General features: G+C 41.8%; 2 protein-coding genes across 2 annotated transcripts; both read left to right on the plus strand.

Annotated features, from left to right (window-relative positions):
• Window positions 1–2,854: 2,854 nt before the first annotated feature.
• LOC122766484 (apolipoprotein A-IV-like) lies at window positions 2,855–4,768 on the plus strand. Its single transcript, XM_044021389.1, has 3 exons — window positions 2,855–2,941; window positions 3,028–3,178; window positions 4,010–4,768. The coding sequence occupies exons 1-3, from the start codon at window positions 2,902–2,904 to the stop codon at window positions 4,584–4,586; spliced, it is 768 nt and encodes a 255-aa protein (XP_043877324.1). The 5' UTR covers window positions 2,855–2,901; the 3' UTR covers window positions 4,587–4,768.
• A 5,209-nt stretch (window positions 4,769–9,977) lies between these two features.
• On the plus strand, window positions 9,978–12,149 carry LOC122766503 (apolipoprotein Eb-like). The gene is made up of 5 exons (XM_044021425.1): window positions 9,978–10,053; window positions 10,235–10,297; window positions 10,390–10,543; window positions 10,691–10,978; window positions 11,061–12,149. The coding sequence occupies exons 2-5, from the start codon at window positions 10,255–10,257 to the stop codon at window positions 11,443–11,445; spliced, it is 870 nt and encodes a 289-aa protein (XP_043877360.1). The 5' UTR covers window positions 9,978–10,053; window positions 10,235–10,254; the 3' UTR covers window positions 11,446–12,149.
• The last annotated feature ends 3,457 nt before the right edge of the window (window positions 12,150–15,606 follow it).

Consider the following 15,606-nt stretch of genomic DNA (forward strand, 5'->3'; position numbering starts at 1 on the left):
CTACATAATATTTCATTTATAAAATTCTATTTGCCACCTTCAGAATATAAAAGGTCCAGTCTCCATGAAAACAGGGGCAACAAAAATAGATTTAATGTTCAGGTTCATGTAAATACATTTTTACTGATACCAAGATCACAGCCTTAAGTATCTTCTGACAGCAAAACAGTCTGATACAGTCTTTTCTACTGTATGCCTATTTTTGCCTTATTTAGAATTAGACACCACACATGATCAATATGTGACTCTAAACCAGAGCAGTCGTGGCAGAGGTTTGTGCAGCACTGAGTGATCATTTCTGATCTGTAATCTACCGTTGTTGGATTTCTGAGTTTGCTGCATCTGAGTGTGGCTCGTTGGTAGCATGTCCAGCACCATTTAGAATCTTCCTACCATCGATTAAAGATATCAAATTATATAAGCTGGCAGAATATAAGAAAATGTACAGCTTCAATTTTTCCACGTCTTTGTCGCTGTCTTCTTCTATTATGCACGGGTATTAGGTTGGTATGACAACTGTAGCACATACGCAGAGCACCCAGTTCAGCTTAAGTCCGACTTCTGCTCTATATCCAGTAGCTCAAATCTCAGTCCATTATCTGGGCGTGTTAGTCCAACTTTGAGAAATTTGATTCAGGACAATTTTCAGTCAGTATTTTAAAGTCAATTTTTAGTCAGACTAACACAATAATTCGCACAGAGAGTCGTGTGGAGCTCGTAGGCTTTATGTGTGAAGTCTAAAGAGAAAAATGGTTTGAATCTAACTTAACATTTGCTCATATTTAAGTCAGGCACTACATGTGAAGTACACTGGCAGAGAGTGTCCAGTTTACTTGATCAAAAAATGTAGTCAGTCTAACCAGGCAGGCAAACTAATTCAATAAATGGCCATCAAGAATCCAGAAACAGATCCGATCAGGTTGGCTAATGCCAAAAAGACAAGACAGTCTGGACTTTAACCTGAATTAACCTGCGTCTACTCTTAATGAAACAGCTATGGATGCGAGATAGTGCAGTCTCCCATACTTGAAGCACATCCTCAATCTCCATTCCCCAAGCTTTTCTAATAGAGCTGACAGATGGTGAGACATCAGTAAAGTATTTTTAAGCACTAAAGTTTTAAGATAATAATAATAATAATAATAATAATAATAATAATGATCTGGTGCTCAGAATGTTCTAAGATCTAAACTCGACTATCCTGTCAAATACTGAGTGAGTCGCGCGGAGCTCATAGAGTTAATCAGTGTGACATTGTTTTTAATGTAACAAGCTTTTGAACTATCAAACTTTCACATGTCAGACACTGCACGTATGAAAAGACGGGGCAATAAAATACTTTGTCCTTCAAGAGCTGACGGTGTCTGAGTCTGCTAACCTTTGGCCAGACTGATATAAAGTACGTGACACACAAAGTAGGGCCATGAGTAACTACAATCAAGTTAGATGTCGTTTAAAAAGTAACTTAAAATATATTGAATCAAAACAACACGGCTGGTGTAGTGGTTAGCAAGAAGACCCCGGTTCGTGACCCTGTCAGAACAAGGAGTTTTCTGCATGGAGTTTGCATGTTCTCCCCGTGTGCACGTGTGTTTTCTCCGGGTTTCCTTCCATAATCCAAAAACATGCAATATGGGGATTAGGTAAATTGGTCACTCTAATTTGACCATAGGTGAGAGTGGCCCTGTGATGGACTGGCGAACTGTCCAGGGTGCGACCCCGCCTATCGCCCTATGTCAGCTCAGATGATCCCTCCTCTGGCATTCCTGCCAGGGGAACAGACACAGCCCAAATGAGCCTGAATAGTCATTTTCCTTTAAAAAAAACCCACACAATTTCCTAATTCAAACTTCTATATATACTGAGTTGACACTTTTCTTTTAATTAACTGACTGTGAAAGCAGGAATTAATTGATAGAATACTTAATTGCCAACTATATTTAAATTTGAATATTTGATTAAGTGTTTTTCTTAAGTGTGATATGTTCTAAGTTTCTTTGCTCCCCTTTGACACTTGCTTTGAGGAAGTCGTGATTTTGTGTCAACGGGCCGACATTTTTCACCATTTTCTGACATGAATACCAATCTATTAGTCGATCATGATCAAAAGTTAGTAGCCCTAATTGCCACATTTCTAGATTTTAGATGAGATGCCATCCGCTGCTTCAGGAAATATTTCACCACTGTTGATTAAGAACCCCCAAACATAATGACAATAAGAAATAATGAACAATTGCAGCCCCATCATATGCAAATTCAGATTTAATATTGTGACATTCACAAACCAGTCACAGAGCACAGACGAGGATAAAGCACTAGAAAATGGATGCATGAAGCATGAAATAAATGAAAGACAGACATCATGTGTGTTACGCTGAAGCGTTATCATGGGACAGAGAAACAGTGATTATATCTCTGTAACCACTGATCATGATCATTGCAGCCACAGGTCTGTTTGTTTGAGGTTAAATGTATGGATTTTGTCTTCGCACTGATGATTCACACCAACGTGTAAGACAGTGTGTGACGTGTGAGAGGTTTAGTGTCACATTGAATAATTAGTATCCATACAATCACATGACTTACAGTATGAAGCTAACTACCAGTTATGTATGTACAGCATGTATGTGCAGTGGTCTGATAGCATGGGCTTGTGCATGCATAAACTCTGTCTGGAACAGAGTGTTCATGACGACAGGGTGAGGCAGGATGACAGCAAGGCAGCCAGCACCTGGACTTTGGGATCATTCCTCGCTATATAAGCTCTGCCAAATGGACTTGCTAGTACACTCGCAGACTCAGGTAAGCTGGAGAACTCAAAGGGAAGACCTTGCCATTTGCTGCTTTGCCGTGTTTTGCGTGTCTGACTTTTTCTTCTTTTTCCTCACAAGATCCAGAGCCATGAAGGTCCTCGTTGTGCTCGTCCTTGCTGTTTTCAGCGGTGAGTATAGTGAGACGTTCTTCCATGATCAGCCGGGTGTCTTGGCGTGTGGTTGAAAAACATTCACTCTTGTTCCCACTGAACAGGCTGTCAGGCCAACCTCTTCCTCGCTGATGCACCCAAGCCAGTGATGGACACGATGGTTGACACTTTCTGGGACTATGTTGCCAAATCCACAAAGACAGCTGATGACACCCTGGCAATGATCAGGAAATCAGACTTTGGACAGGAACTCAGGTAGGTTTTTACAAAATGTGTCACCATGATTGAAGGATATAGTTTAGGTTATGTGAAGTAGGGGTGTATGAGGTATGAGGTGATATACAGCAGGGTTTCTCAATCCTGGTCCTCAGGACCTGAAACCTGAAAACTGCAGGTGTCCATTCCAGGATTGAATAATGCTGATAAACGGTACGCGGGGTAGGAAATTAGTGGGGTTATGGGGCAAAAGGCTGTTGAAGTATCTGAAATTGACCATGATAGGGGGCTTTTATTGCCTCTGTAAAGTAGATCTTACATAACTAGATAAGGATGATTACAAGGAGTTGTAATTCCAGGATGACAAACATGTTAACCTGTATTTTAAAAGTCCATTTTCTGTCGGACTGACACAACCAGGCTCCTATTGGACGATACTAACATTCGATTACACACTCGTGTCCACTGAAGTGCCATGCTTTGTTGTCTAATTTCCTCTGAATGTGGAAAATCTACACATTCAACATCATGCTCCATCATTGAAGGAGACCTAAAGACTAATGAATGAGATCATAAACTCCACAGGAAAATGTTTACTGACGTTATGAATCAAATGAGACGTAGAAGCTCAGTTTCCCAAAGACTTTTCTGGGGGACAGATCTATGGACTATTTCTCCATAGACTTCAAACAGAGTTCTTTTTGTCACCAGTAGAGTCACCCCCTGGTGGCTCTTTAGGAAGTTTGATGGTTTAGATTCACTCTGCAAACTGGATGACTATATAATCCACTTTTGATATACAGTCTATAGCACCACCTTGACTTTGCATTTCTCTTACAAATGCAAATAATTGCTCACTTTTTTGTCCAGTGCCCGTTTGATGGAAAGTGCCAGCATGGCCACCACATACGCAACCAACGCCAAGGAGCAGCTTCCCCCTGCAGCCAAGGACCTGATCATCCAAGTCACTGCTGAGGCCGACGTGCTGAGAGAGCGCATGGCCCAGGAGCTGAGCACTGTCAGGGGAAAGCTGGAGCCCTTCACTGAGGACCTGAAGGCCAAGATCCAGCAGAAAGTGGAGGAGTTCAAGCACGAGCTGGCCCCATACGCAGACTCCCTGGACTCTGAAGGCCTGAGGACCACACTGATGCAGAAGACTGAGGAGCTGAAGGCCAGTCTGGAGCAGAGTGTGAGTGACATGCAGGATCAGCTGGGTCCCTACACCGAGGACCTCAGGCAGAAGGTGGACCAACACCTGCAGGACTTCAAGCAGCACGTGGCCCCCATGAGCGAGAGAGTCCAGAGTGAGCTGACCCAGAGAGTCCAGCAGGTGAAAGAAATGGCCACCCCTCATGTTGATGACCTGAGGGAAAAGCTTTCCCCATACATCGAGGAGGTGCAGGCACACCTCAGCAGCCTCTACGAAAGCATTGTCAACGGCAACTAAGTCCATCTCCACGCCACGTTTCACCAGAAGGAACTGCATTGAAAAAACAAGCTCACTTATTTAGAGTCCACAGATATTTTCACCGTATTAAAAACACATAAATTATAAATATTAAGTGTTGGTCTATGACCACACAGTGTTCTCTCCCCATAATATGGAAATAAAGTGAAAGCCAAACTTAAGTGCCAGAGTCTGCTGTATCATTTATTAAGTGGTGGTGAAATGATTATTATTGTTATTCTCTGGTGATAAGATTTATTGCTTGCTTTTGCCTTTTTAATTTATTTAAACAATATTCAAACATGCAAACCATAAGGAACATAAGGTGAATACACTGTAGAACAACAGGGAACTGAACAAAAAAGTGACATAGTACAACATAAACCACAATATTTGATCAGAAGTTAGATTTTCAAGGACTAATATGACAATAACCAGACAAATCATGAAGTTTCATTGTCAATGAATAAAATCCTGTTGTGAGAATAATCAGTCGTAGAATTTAATCACAAAAATTATTTAAAAATATTTAATTCTGGGGGTATGGGGAATTCCAAATGTGGTTGTGAAATGGTCCACGTTGTTATATTATGTTATGTTATGTTATGTTATGTTATATTATATTATATTATATTATATTATATTATATTATATTATATTATATTATATTATATCATATTACATTACATTATATCAGATTATATTTCAGGAGAAAATCTAATCTACCTAAGATTAAAATACATTGTTTATTGTCAAACAAATTAGATTTTTCCATGTAATAGGACTTTTGGTTGACTGAGGGTACAACAGGCAGTAATGTTGACCCCTACATGTGGTCAGTGGTCAACAAGCACAAAGAAAATAAATCATGTTGGACTTTGCTGTGATACAACACCAGATAAAACCATTCCGTTAAAAGAACGAGTGCCATCTAGTGAACAGTCAGTCAGTTACATCCACGTGCTTATATCAACAACAATAACAGCCAGATGTTTAATATAAACTCCACAACAAAAATATCATAGAGGAATAAAACTTTTTTTCTTTCCCCGGTGTCGACTGACAAAATCACGCCATATTAGGTTTCAGTTGCGGGTGTCAGAAAGGACGTGTCCTGGTGTGTCTCTGCAAGTCTGGGAGTTCATAAACACAATGTGCTTCCACCTTGTTTTTTGTTTTTCTTCGATGTATTCATCCCTGCTGTCAGATTGCTCCCACGCTGCCTTATCCAGTGGCAAACAACATTCCTGTGTTCGCCCCCCAGCTGTTTCCCGGCAAAGCACATCACCATTAACCCTCCCAACACACAGCTCTGATTTGATTTGTTTGTCTTTTTGTCTGATTGTGTGAAGGCTTCAAGTCGTCTTCTGAATACCTAACGTACATAACATAGCATAATTACACACATCAGCTACTTTTCCCACACAGTGCACTATTGTATAACAGTTGGATGGCTGCTTTTTAACATAGTCATAATCTATTGATTTAGTGACTTTCAAGGAAAGTGTATATTGGAACCAAATGAATAAACCCTACCTCCATCTACAGTACCAAACAAGCTGGAGTCTTTATCAACTTGAAATGACATACAAATCTTTCTCTTTCTTTTGTTAGCACGTAAATGGCTGCAAATGTTTGTAGAAAACTCTAATCAGCTTTGTGGATCTGTTGCTATGCCTTGCTGGAGCTGCTTGTGGCAGAAGTGGAGAAATGTTTGGCCCTATCCAAAAACAGGAACAAACATTTCTTTAAATGTGAACTGAAAACAAAACATTAGCAATCTTTTTCTTTGTCATTTTGAAAAACTTTTCCATTTCAGGAAATGTCTTCATCCACACGAAATGCCAGGCCTGTATGTGGCACTGTAGAGCTGCTCAAGAAATACACCAAAACCAGAGGAGAGGTCGCTTTGGGCATGTGCACTGTGAACAAACTTTTTAAAAACAAACACTGAAATAAAGCTTTACTTGAGTAAGTATACATTACAATGTATACAATCACAGAAACAGAGGCAGGATGAAGAAAGCGAGGGCGACCAAGGAAAGAAAAGAAAGGTTATGATACATGGAACGGGCCAAACAATCTCAAACAACAAAGATCAGCGACAGTGATGTTCCGGAGCAAGAGAGAGGCGGGATTATGACATCATCTTTTTCTCAAAGTTGCATATTGGTTTTCTTCATGAAAATGCAAGGGTGGCGTTTTGAGATTTAACCACTCTGGGACCCCTTTTCTGAAATTAGCATTTCAGTGCTCCCGAAATGCTGTTTCCATGCATATATCGATGATACAATACGAAACTTTTCACCTAGATTCATTCATTACAGACACTCCCTTCGTGTGGACACTCCTTTAGAATCAAAACACACTGATGGTGTCTCTGTCGGAGAGAGTGCAGCTAACAACAGCAGACACCGTGTTGCCATAGCCATTAGCTTCTACCATCTCGCCTCGAGCATTGGACGCCGCATGCATCAGCCCTGTAACCCCATCATTACAGACAGATGGAGCGATAGCCTCAGCAGCCCTTCAGCACAAATCTCCATCAGCTGATACCAGTCTGACTCAGATGGAGGAGAAGTCACCAAGAAAAACAACAAGTCTTCTGACCTCAAATATGAAGTTCAGCAGCTCCTCACCCACATATGTTAACTGCACTAACCTTGCTGACTCATCCAAACAGATATTTTAACATTCAGACGGGTGAGATCATTCAGATTCAACTAAAAACACAACTCTTCCAAAGGCTCGGGTTACTTTCGGTCAAAGTGTTTAAAGATGCCCTCTCACACACTGTCCTGATAAACATTGTACATTGCCTGTGTTGGAGAAGCAGCATAGTGTAGATGTAAGATATTTTCCTGTGTGACGTCACAGTTCTTGATTGATTCAAGTTTTACTCCCCACCCCATACACCTCCTGTCTCTTTGTCCTCGCTGTATTGCATGTTTATGTGGTAATGTCTGTTATCTTCATTTAGGATCCTTAAAATGTGTAGTGTAAGCAAACCATCCTGTGAAATGAAAGAAGAGAAGAGAAAGACGTCGCTGCAGGAGATCATTTTACTCAGAGAGAATTCAATTTGATTTGATTGTGTGTTGTTATCAACCTGAAGATACAGACGGTCTCGGTGAGTGGCACAAACGCTCAAAGGTCTTTTCTTCTTCAAGTGTTTGATTGCTTGAGGTACTGACACCCCCGCTCACTGCCTTCACCCTCGTCAACCTGGAGACACTGATGCACGTTCTCCGTCCAAACATGGCTGCCACTGGGTGCACAAAGAACTGCAAAATACTCATCTAATTAATCTTAAGAGTGTATTTGCTGCTTTATCACACAGCATGTTCTACTCTCCTGCACCAAAGTCCACAGGAACTATCAGCATTTTTAACTCACTGGTGAAAACTGAGTATTTCAAACACAAAGTCACACAATATGTACACAAAAGACATGGAACTACTGATGGAGACAGCAGTTGATTTTCTCTATTATGTCTATTTTGTGCAGAGAAGCGTCTTTTCTTGTCTGAATAAAGTAGCTCTTAAGATAATGCAGACTTCAGTTGGTGTAGATTTTGTTAGGTTCATTCACTGTTTTGTGTCCCTGCTGGCAGCCAGTTTTTAGTGAGAGTGACGATCTGCATCACAATGTGGTTCTCAGCACCGCGGGGCGTCCCAGTACAGCCACGCTTCAAAAGTAACGCCCTTTCTCACCTCAGTGTTTTTGTCTTTTAAAGACAGTCTTTACAAAAACACCTCACCGTTCTGCTCTATAATCACTGACTTGAACAGTGTTAGTTATCACACAGCAGTGTTATCGTGTCCTCACACTAATTACCTGACTATTCAAACTTTGTTCCTGTGTCAGGTTTCTGTGAAAAACTACAGCACATTGGAATCTAGTGTGTTGACAACAAAGAGGCCAAATTCTAAAGGGCATTGGTCGTTCCACGTGGTCAGTGGTAGAAACAACAGTATATGATTTATGCAGAGTCTTCCAGGCCAGGGCTCTTGCTTTAAATGAACATAATGTAATGAGGATCCTTCACTGAACATAAAGGTCAAAATGAGGATCTTTGCTTCTACTTTCTTAATGAGAATCATGCAACACCCGCCCAAAGTTCCTCTTATAAGTAAATCTAATTCAGATGCAGTATGAATTTACAGGAGCTCTGGATTTGAATCTTTGGTTGATTTATGAAAATCTGACCAAGTCATTTGTAGACGCTTGCTTTGGTTTGAATGAACTTAATTAATTTCGGTGTAAGACATTTTTTTCAGTCTGTCAACCATGTTCTTTTTTCACTGTCTGTTTTATGTAATCGAGGCATGCACCGGTGTACATGGCAACAGTGTATATTGACATTAAACAAATATTTGCTGTTAAATAGGCTGGGGAAAAAAAACACTCTCTTTCCAAAGTATGTTTCAAAATCCTGGAAATTCCTTGGGAATAACTGCTGACACATGTATGTTTTGTGTTTGTGAGGGAGGTATTTTTCTTCTTTTTTTCTTACCCCTCTTGTGCCTCAGTGCATACATTTACAGTATGTCATGTATATAAATAAATAAATACATAAAGGTCACTGATGCCACATTATTATATACTATTTGAGCAAATGCAGTAAACTCACACTTGCTGCATTCACCAGTTGGTCAGAGTGTATCAGAGTGGGATTGCCATGTAAAACGATTGGGGGTTGTGTGTCTGTCTGGGTTAAGTAGACGGCCATTGGCACCATTGGTGTTAAAGGCCGAGCTAATGCATATGTGATAAGGCTTAAACCTCCCCCCACCCCCAAAATGACTCTAAATGCTCTATACAAGCCGGGCCATGTTCGTGCTAAAAACGTTTTAGAATTCTTTTTGCTGTCTTTTTTGCCTTTTGATTTTCTTTATGTAATCTCTTTATTGGCTTCTTAGTTATGGCTCATTGCTGTATTAATAAATAGTAATGTGTATGGTATAAACATATATAATGTTAAAATGATCAGATAACAGTTTAACATTTTTTGGCACAAACATATGGAGTCCCTGCACGACACTGTAGAGGTAGTCAGGTTCTTTTACCTTTTTGTCACCTGCTAATGCTTTTTGGGCAAGTCTACCTCGAGCTTTTAAGTGAGCAGCTACAACAGTTTCCAAATTTAAAGTGGGGAATCTGCACATAACAATAAAAAAACAACTATCAAGGCTGAAGTTGACCTTTTTTTTTTATATAATGTGGTTGCTCAATCAAACCTCCTCACATGTTGCAAACCGGTGAAACCATTGGTGACACATTGCGTGCAGGCAAACTGGATTTCTGTGTGCACGAATCACCATCACACAAACACACAGTCACTTTCACATACTGCCAATCCCACTCACTCACACACGCCCTCCCCCCAGCAGGAGTCTCCTCCCAGGACTAATATAAAAACCCTCAGTCACCGGTTAGGGAGCACGGAGGAAGCTCACTCTCTCAGGTGAGTGTTGGGACAGCACAGCATGCAGAGACACCACATGTCTCACTTTTACAGCTAACTTTCTAACTATATTATTGCATTTAGTAGCTTATAATGTGGTTATTGCTGTTGTAGTCATAGTTATACACTTGTATGAGTCTACTTGGATGTGTTTTCATGGTATTGCTGCATTCTTTCACAGGTCTAACACTCAAAACAACCATGAAGTCTGTAGCTCTGGTCCTTGCTCTGGCAGTCATCACCGGTAAGTGTTTCTGGTAATTTTTTTTTACAATAAGCATATTTTTCACAAGTTGTGTGTTATTCAACCATCCATTCCATATGTGTCCACCCCAGGCTGCAATGCCCGTGTGTTGCCCCAGGCTGATGTCTCTGTAAGTCGCTGGGAGGACACCGTGGACCAGTTCTGGCAGTACATCTCTGAGCTGAACAAGCAAGCCGATGGAGCCCTGCAAAACGTCAAGAGCTCTCAGCTCAGCAGGGAGCTAGAGTAAGTTTGCTTCCTTCTAAGCCTTACCTTACCTTCACCTGTGTGTGTGTGTTGTCCAGATCTTTTTCCTCCCATTCAAACTTGATGCATTTGGCCTTTGACCTTCATCTATATTCCTAACTATTTTCCCTGCTCTTCTGTTTCCAGCACCCTGATCACCGACACCATGGCAGAGCTGAAAACCTACAGAGATGACATCCAGACCAAGCTGACCCCCTTGACCGAAACCTCCACCAGTCAGCTGACTCAGGACCTGCAGCTTCTGGCCAACAAACTGCAGAAGGACATGCTGGATGCCAAGGATCGCACCACCGACTATCTGGGTGAGCTCAAGAGCATGGTGGAGCTGAACAGTGATGACGTCCGTGGCCGTGTCGGTGCCTACACCAGCAAGCTGAGGAAGCGCCTGGACAAGGACACCGAGGAGATTCGCAAGTGAGTAGAGTGGTGGCTTTCAGAACTCTCTTCAAATCTGTGTCTTCTGAAACCTAAATGTCTCCTTCTTCTCCACCACCAGCACCGTGGCCACTTACATGGGCGAGCTCCAGTCCCGCACTTCCCAGAACCTCGGCACCGTGAGGGATCATGTTGAGCCCTATGTCCAGCAGACCAGTGACACCGCCTCCAAGAAGCTCAGCGACCTCTCTACCATGCTGCAGAGCCAGGCTGAGGTTCTGAGCAAGCAGCTGGAGACCCAAGCCGAGGGCTTCAAGACCCAGGCCGAAGATCTGAGGACCCAGGCTGAGTCTCTCAAGACCCAGCTGGAGGCCACTGCTGATGAGCTGCGCGCCTCCCTGGAGGGCAAGATTGGCGATCTGACCGATCTGCTGTCCCCATACGCCACCAAGATCCGCGAACAGCTTGACGCTGTGGTTGAAAAGGTCAAGGAAACTGCTGCCTAAATACAGACTGAGGGTTCTTAAGAGGGGGTTAAGAGTTACTGATATCTTCATTTAAGCGTCTTGTGTTCAAGATAAAGGGGTTTTATTAGTGAAAGGAGGAAGCATGGATGCTTTGTTTTACAGCGACAGCCTTTCTCCTCATTTAATCAATTCCCTTTCTCACTGAACACAAGCACCACAGTTAATAGCACAAACAGGTGACAACTATTTGTAATATGCCTTGCTTTTTTACTAAACTGCTTCAGCCGTCTGACGACCACGCCTCCCTTAAAAGTTAGCATTGCGTTTCTTTATACGTTTTGTTTGGTTGTAAATATAACTGCTGTGTTTGAGCCACACAGGCAGGTTCTCCAGCCTGTATCATCCTCTCAATGATCCAAACACAGGTGTCGCTAACATTTCAAAAATGCACTGAATATGTGATGATCAAAAGTTAAGGGCACATGCCGTACTGTACTATATTTTTATACATTTTCAGTCGATGCTGAACCACTGAAGCGACTGTTTCTTTTTGTGGCTCACAGAAAAAGTGTAAAAGTGTAAAAACTAGTGAGAAAAAGTGTAATGCTGCCTGCCTTCTGTTCTTCTGTGTGAACACACAGTGTCACATGTCACATGTCCACCATGCTGCTCACTATCAGCACCCTGCCTGTGGCTGTGGTGCTCTGAACAGTGCTGAGTGAATAAAGAACCTGGGAAAAAGATGCTCTGTTGCCACTGTTCTGTTCTTCTGAACAAATATGATCAAACTGTCTTGTAATTTGACACAAAAATATGGAAATTAGTTTTTTTAATGACTATTTCTATGCCCTCTGGTCCATACCACACAGATTATAAAGAACCACACAAGATAATTACAGGTATTAATACGAGACATTATAAAGTACCACCATCTTCTACAATTTATATCCTACCATTGTCCTATAATATTTCATATGTAAACAGCCTCTTTGTGCATCATCCACGTTTATGATCAAAATCTGCAACCAAAGTCTTTCACAGTAGAAACTTTGAAGACATTCTTTAATTCTCTTTGCAGACCCGTGGTTCCCAGACTTTTCACACTCCTGTACCCCTTTAGACGTTTCACCTCCAACCATGTATTCCCACACAAACGCTTGTCTGTGCAAAGCTACAAATTTGTCCAATGCTTTTTTGCACAAGTCCCTGCTGGCTGCAATTATATAAGAGGACTTATCTGAAGCTATTGTGTACCTTTAATCACCATCTCTCTGACACAGGTCTGAACACAAGCACATCCGAGTAAAGTAAAACAACAGTTTATTTACCTTCTTCTTCCTTCCAAAGATCTCTCTTTCTCCCCCATCCTCAGCTTTGTGGTTTTCTAGAGCGGGCATGTTAGAACAAATCAGACTCCCCTTTTTTCCCAGCAGGCATTTGGGAACACTCTGCTCTCCAGATTAAATTAATCTTAAAACTGTAGAGCTGAACCTATAAAAGAAATAAATGTCTGTTAGACAGATTCAAACCACAAGTTCACACAGTTTAGATAACTACAGAATTTAATTCCTGAAAGTAACACCCAGATAATGTGACTGGGAGCCGAGCTACTGCTGCATAAAAACTTCACAAACGACTCTTGGTCCTGTGTACAGTGTCACAGTGGTGTAAAAAAGTACTACAAAGCACCAGTGTCCACTACTGGCTAATAGCCGGAAATGATACAAGAAGCCGGTACACATTCATATTCATATGCAATGGTTAAACCTGGGTGAAGATGGCGCCCGTGTGTGGCCTGCCGTCTGTCGCGGCAATGCTGTGTGTGTTTGTGTCACTTTTAACTCTGAATGTCTACTCTCTGCTGGTGTACGATCGCCAAACTCTACTAAATTTTCGACTACAAACAAAAGATTTAGTTAATTTCGATCATCATGGCCATAAAACCTTGCCTCCGCTCTTATCGAGGATCCCAACTTACCTCTGCCGCGCCCCGGCTTCACCTCTGCGGCATAAGTGCACTCGCCGCCGGGGAAAACGCAACGGTCAGCTGGTAAGGCTGAAGGCCTGTCTGCGTCTTTCGTCAGATTGTAGGATCAACTTTTCCCGGCGCTCTCCCTGGCTCCACTTGCCTACGGACGCCAGTGTGATTCCTGTCATCGGCCCGATCCGGGTGTCTCAGCTCCGTGGTCGCTGCGCTCCTCGTCCCTGCTGGCGCGGGGTAAATCTCCGCAACCTGCGGCCTCTGTATTGGGCTCCCCGGACAGCTGACGTAGTTGACCCGCCGGTTCCCACCAGGATTGGCCTGGCAAGCAATCCCTGTTAGAGCAGCATGAAAAACTGTAAATGTAATTTCGTCTGCCGTCACCAGTGGGTGCTGATTTTGACATGGAATATTTTCATATATTACATTACATTACATTACATGTCATTTAGCAGACGCTTTTATCCAAAGCGACTTACAAAAGTGCATTTAAACATTTGGGTACATATAAGAGCTAGAAGTAAGTAAGAGCTTCAAGTAGAAAGTAAGAGCTTCAAGTAGAAATATATAGATATAGATATATATAGATTTGTATGCAGCTGCCTCCATCATGTGGCGAAAAAAAGGTACTGCATGAAAATGAACAAACAGACCACTCAGTTGAGTGAATCCTTTGCAGTGTTGCCATGGCAACACTGTTGAACAATTTGTTATCATATTCAGCACGCATCATCTACCATGTGTTTTATGTGTTTTCACTAATTTTGAGTTTGATACGATGAACTTTGTAAAAGTTATAAGAGAAATTGTGAACTTTTCAAAATGTACAGTTTTTGCATAGGCATCTTCAGCAAGGGCCCATCATCGATTGTCACAAGTTTGGTTAAGATCTGACCTTCCATCGCAAAGTTATAAGAGTTTGTTTTGTGTTGTGAAGAATCGTGATTTTCGACGCCCTTTTTCTTGTATGCCATGATACTTATTGGAAAGATTTTGATACCTTTCGATCCTCAACTTGTCCACAGTGACCTCACCAAGTTTGAAGTTGATCCCATGAAAGTTGTAGGACAAGTTTGTTCAAATACCATTGGTGCGAAATGGCCAAAATCTGCATAAAATGTACTTTTAATCCAAGATGGCTGCTTTCCTGTTCGTTTTAGAGCATAGGCTACGCTGACTTTTTTGACCGTCCCGACCTAAGGAACGTGTGTACCAAGTTTCATGCATGTACATTAAACGTGCTCCTCAGGAGGACAAGTTTTAGGGGTTTTAAGAGTTTCACCTTTTGTTGTGAAAAATATGAATGAACGCCAACTTTGGCGCCCCCTATCTTGTATGCCATGATACTTATTGAAAAGTTTTCGATAACTTTAGATCCTCAACTTGTCCACAGTGACCTCACCAACTTTAAAAGTGATCCCATGAAAGCTCTAGGACTAGTTCATTCAAATACCAGACGTCATAGTGTCTGCCGTCACCAGGGTGCGCTGTTTTTGAAAGTGAATATTTTCATATAGGCGTCTTCAGGACCGGACTTTCATCAATCCTAGCAAGTTTGGCTCAGATTGGACTAGGATTCGCAAAGTTGTAGCAGTTTGTTTTTTTGACACAAATATCTGACTTTGCAGTGTTGCCATGGCAACACCGTTGACGCCTATATGAAAATATTCACTTTCAAAAACAGCGCCCCCTGGTGAAGGCAGACACTATGACGTCTGGTATTTCGCAACACACAACAAACTCTTATAACTTTGCGATGGAAGGTCAGATCTTAACCAAATTTGTGACGATTGATGATGGGGCCTTGCTGAAGATGCCTAGGCAAAAACTGTACATTTTGAAACAGCGCCTCCTGGTGGTAACAGAAAATACAAGTTCACAATTTCCCTTATAACTTTTACAAAGTTCATCGTATCAAACTCAAAATTAGTGAAAACACTCAAAACACATGGTAGATGATGCGTGCTGAATATGATAACAAACCGTTCAACGGTGTTGCCATGGCAACACTGCAAAGGATTCACTCAACTGAGTCATTTTTCGCCACATGATGGAGGTACCTGCATACAAATCTACATGAAAATATTCCATGTCAAAATCAGCACCCCTTGGTGACGGCAGACAAAATTACATTTACAGTTTATCATGCTGCTCGAACAGGGATTGTTGTATCCACTTGAAATTTGATATGTGAGACCTCAGACCCGTCCGAAACATGT

This window comes from Solea senegalensis, linkage group LG1 (assembly GCF_019176455.1).
Source record: "Solea senegalensis isolate Sse05_10M linkage group LG1, IFAPA_SoseM_1, whole genome shotgun sequence".
NCBI lineage: Eukaryota > Metazoa > Chordata > Actinopteri > Pleuronectiformes > Soleidae > Solea > Solea senegalensis.

Excerpts from the sequence above, each read along its gene's own strand:
- LOC122766484 (XM_044021389.1), top strand. The coding sequence starts at position 2,902 with ATGAAGGTCCTCGTTGTGCTCGTCCTTGCTGTTTTCAGCG. Across the intron at positions 2,942-3,027 it reads CGTCCTTGCTGTTTTCAGCG|GCTGTCAGGCCAACCTCTTC; the intron begins GTGAGTATAGTG and ends CCCACTGAACAG. Across the intron at positions 3,179-4,009 it reads GACTTTGGACAGGAACTCAG|TGCCCGTTTGATGGAAAGTG; the intron begins GTAGGTTTTTAC and ends TTTTTTGTCCAG.
- LOC122766503 (XM_044021425.1), top strand. The coding sequence starts at position 10,255 with ATGAAGTCTGTAGCTCTGGTCCTTGCTCTGGCAGTCATCACCG. Across the intron at positions 10,298-10,389 it reads TGCTCTGGCAGTCATCACCG|GCTGCAATGCCCGTGTGTTG; the intron begins GTAAGTGTTTCT and ends TGTCCACCCCAG. Across the intron at positions 10,979-11,060 it reads GACACCGAGGAGATTCGCAA|CACCGTGGCCACTTACATGG; the intron begins GTGAGTAGAGTG and ends CTCCACCACCAG.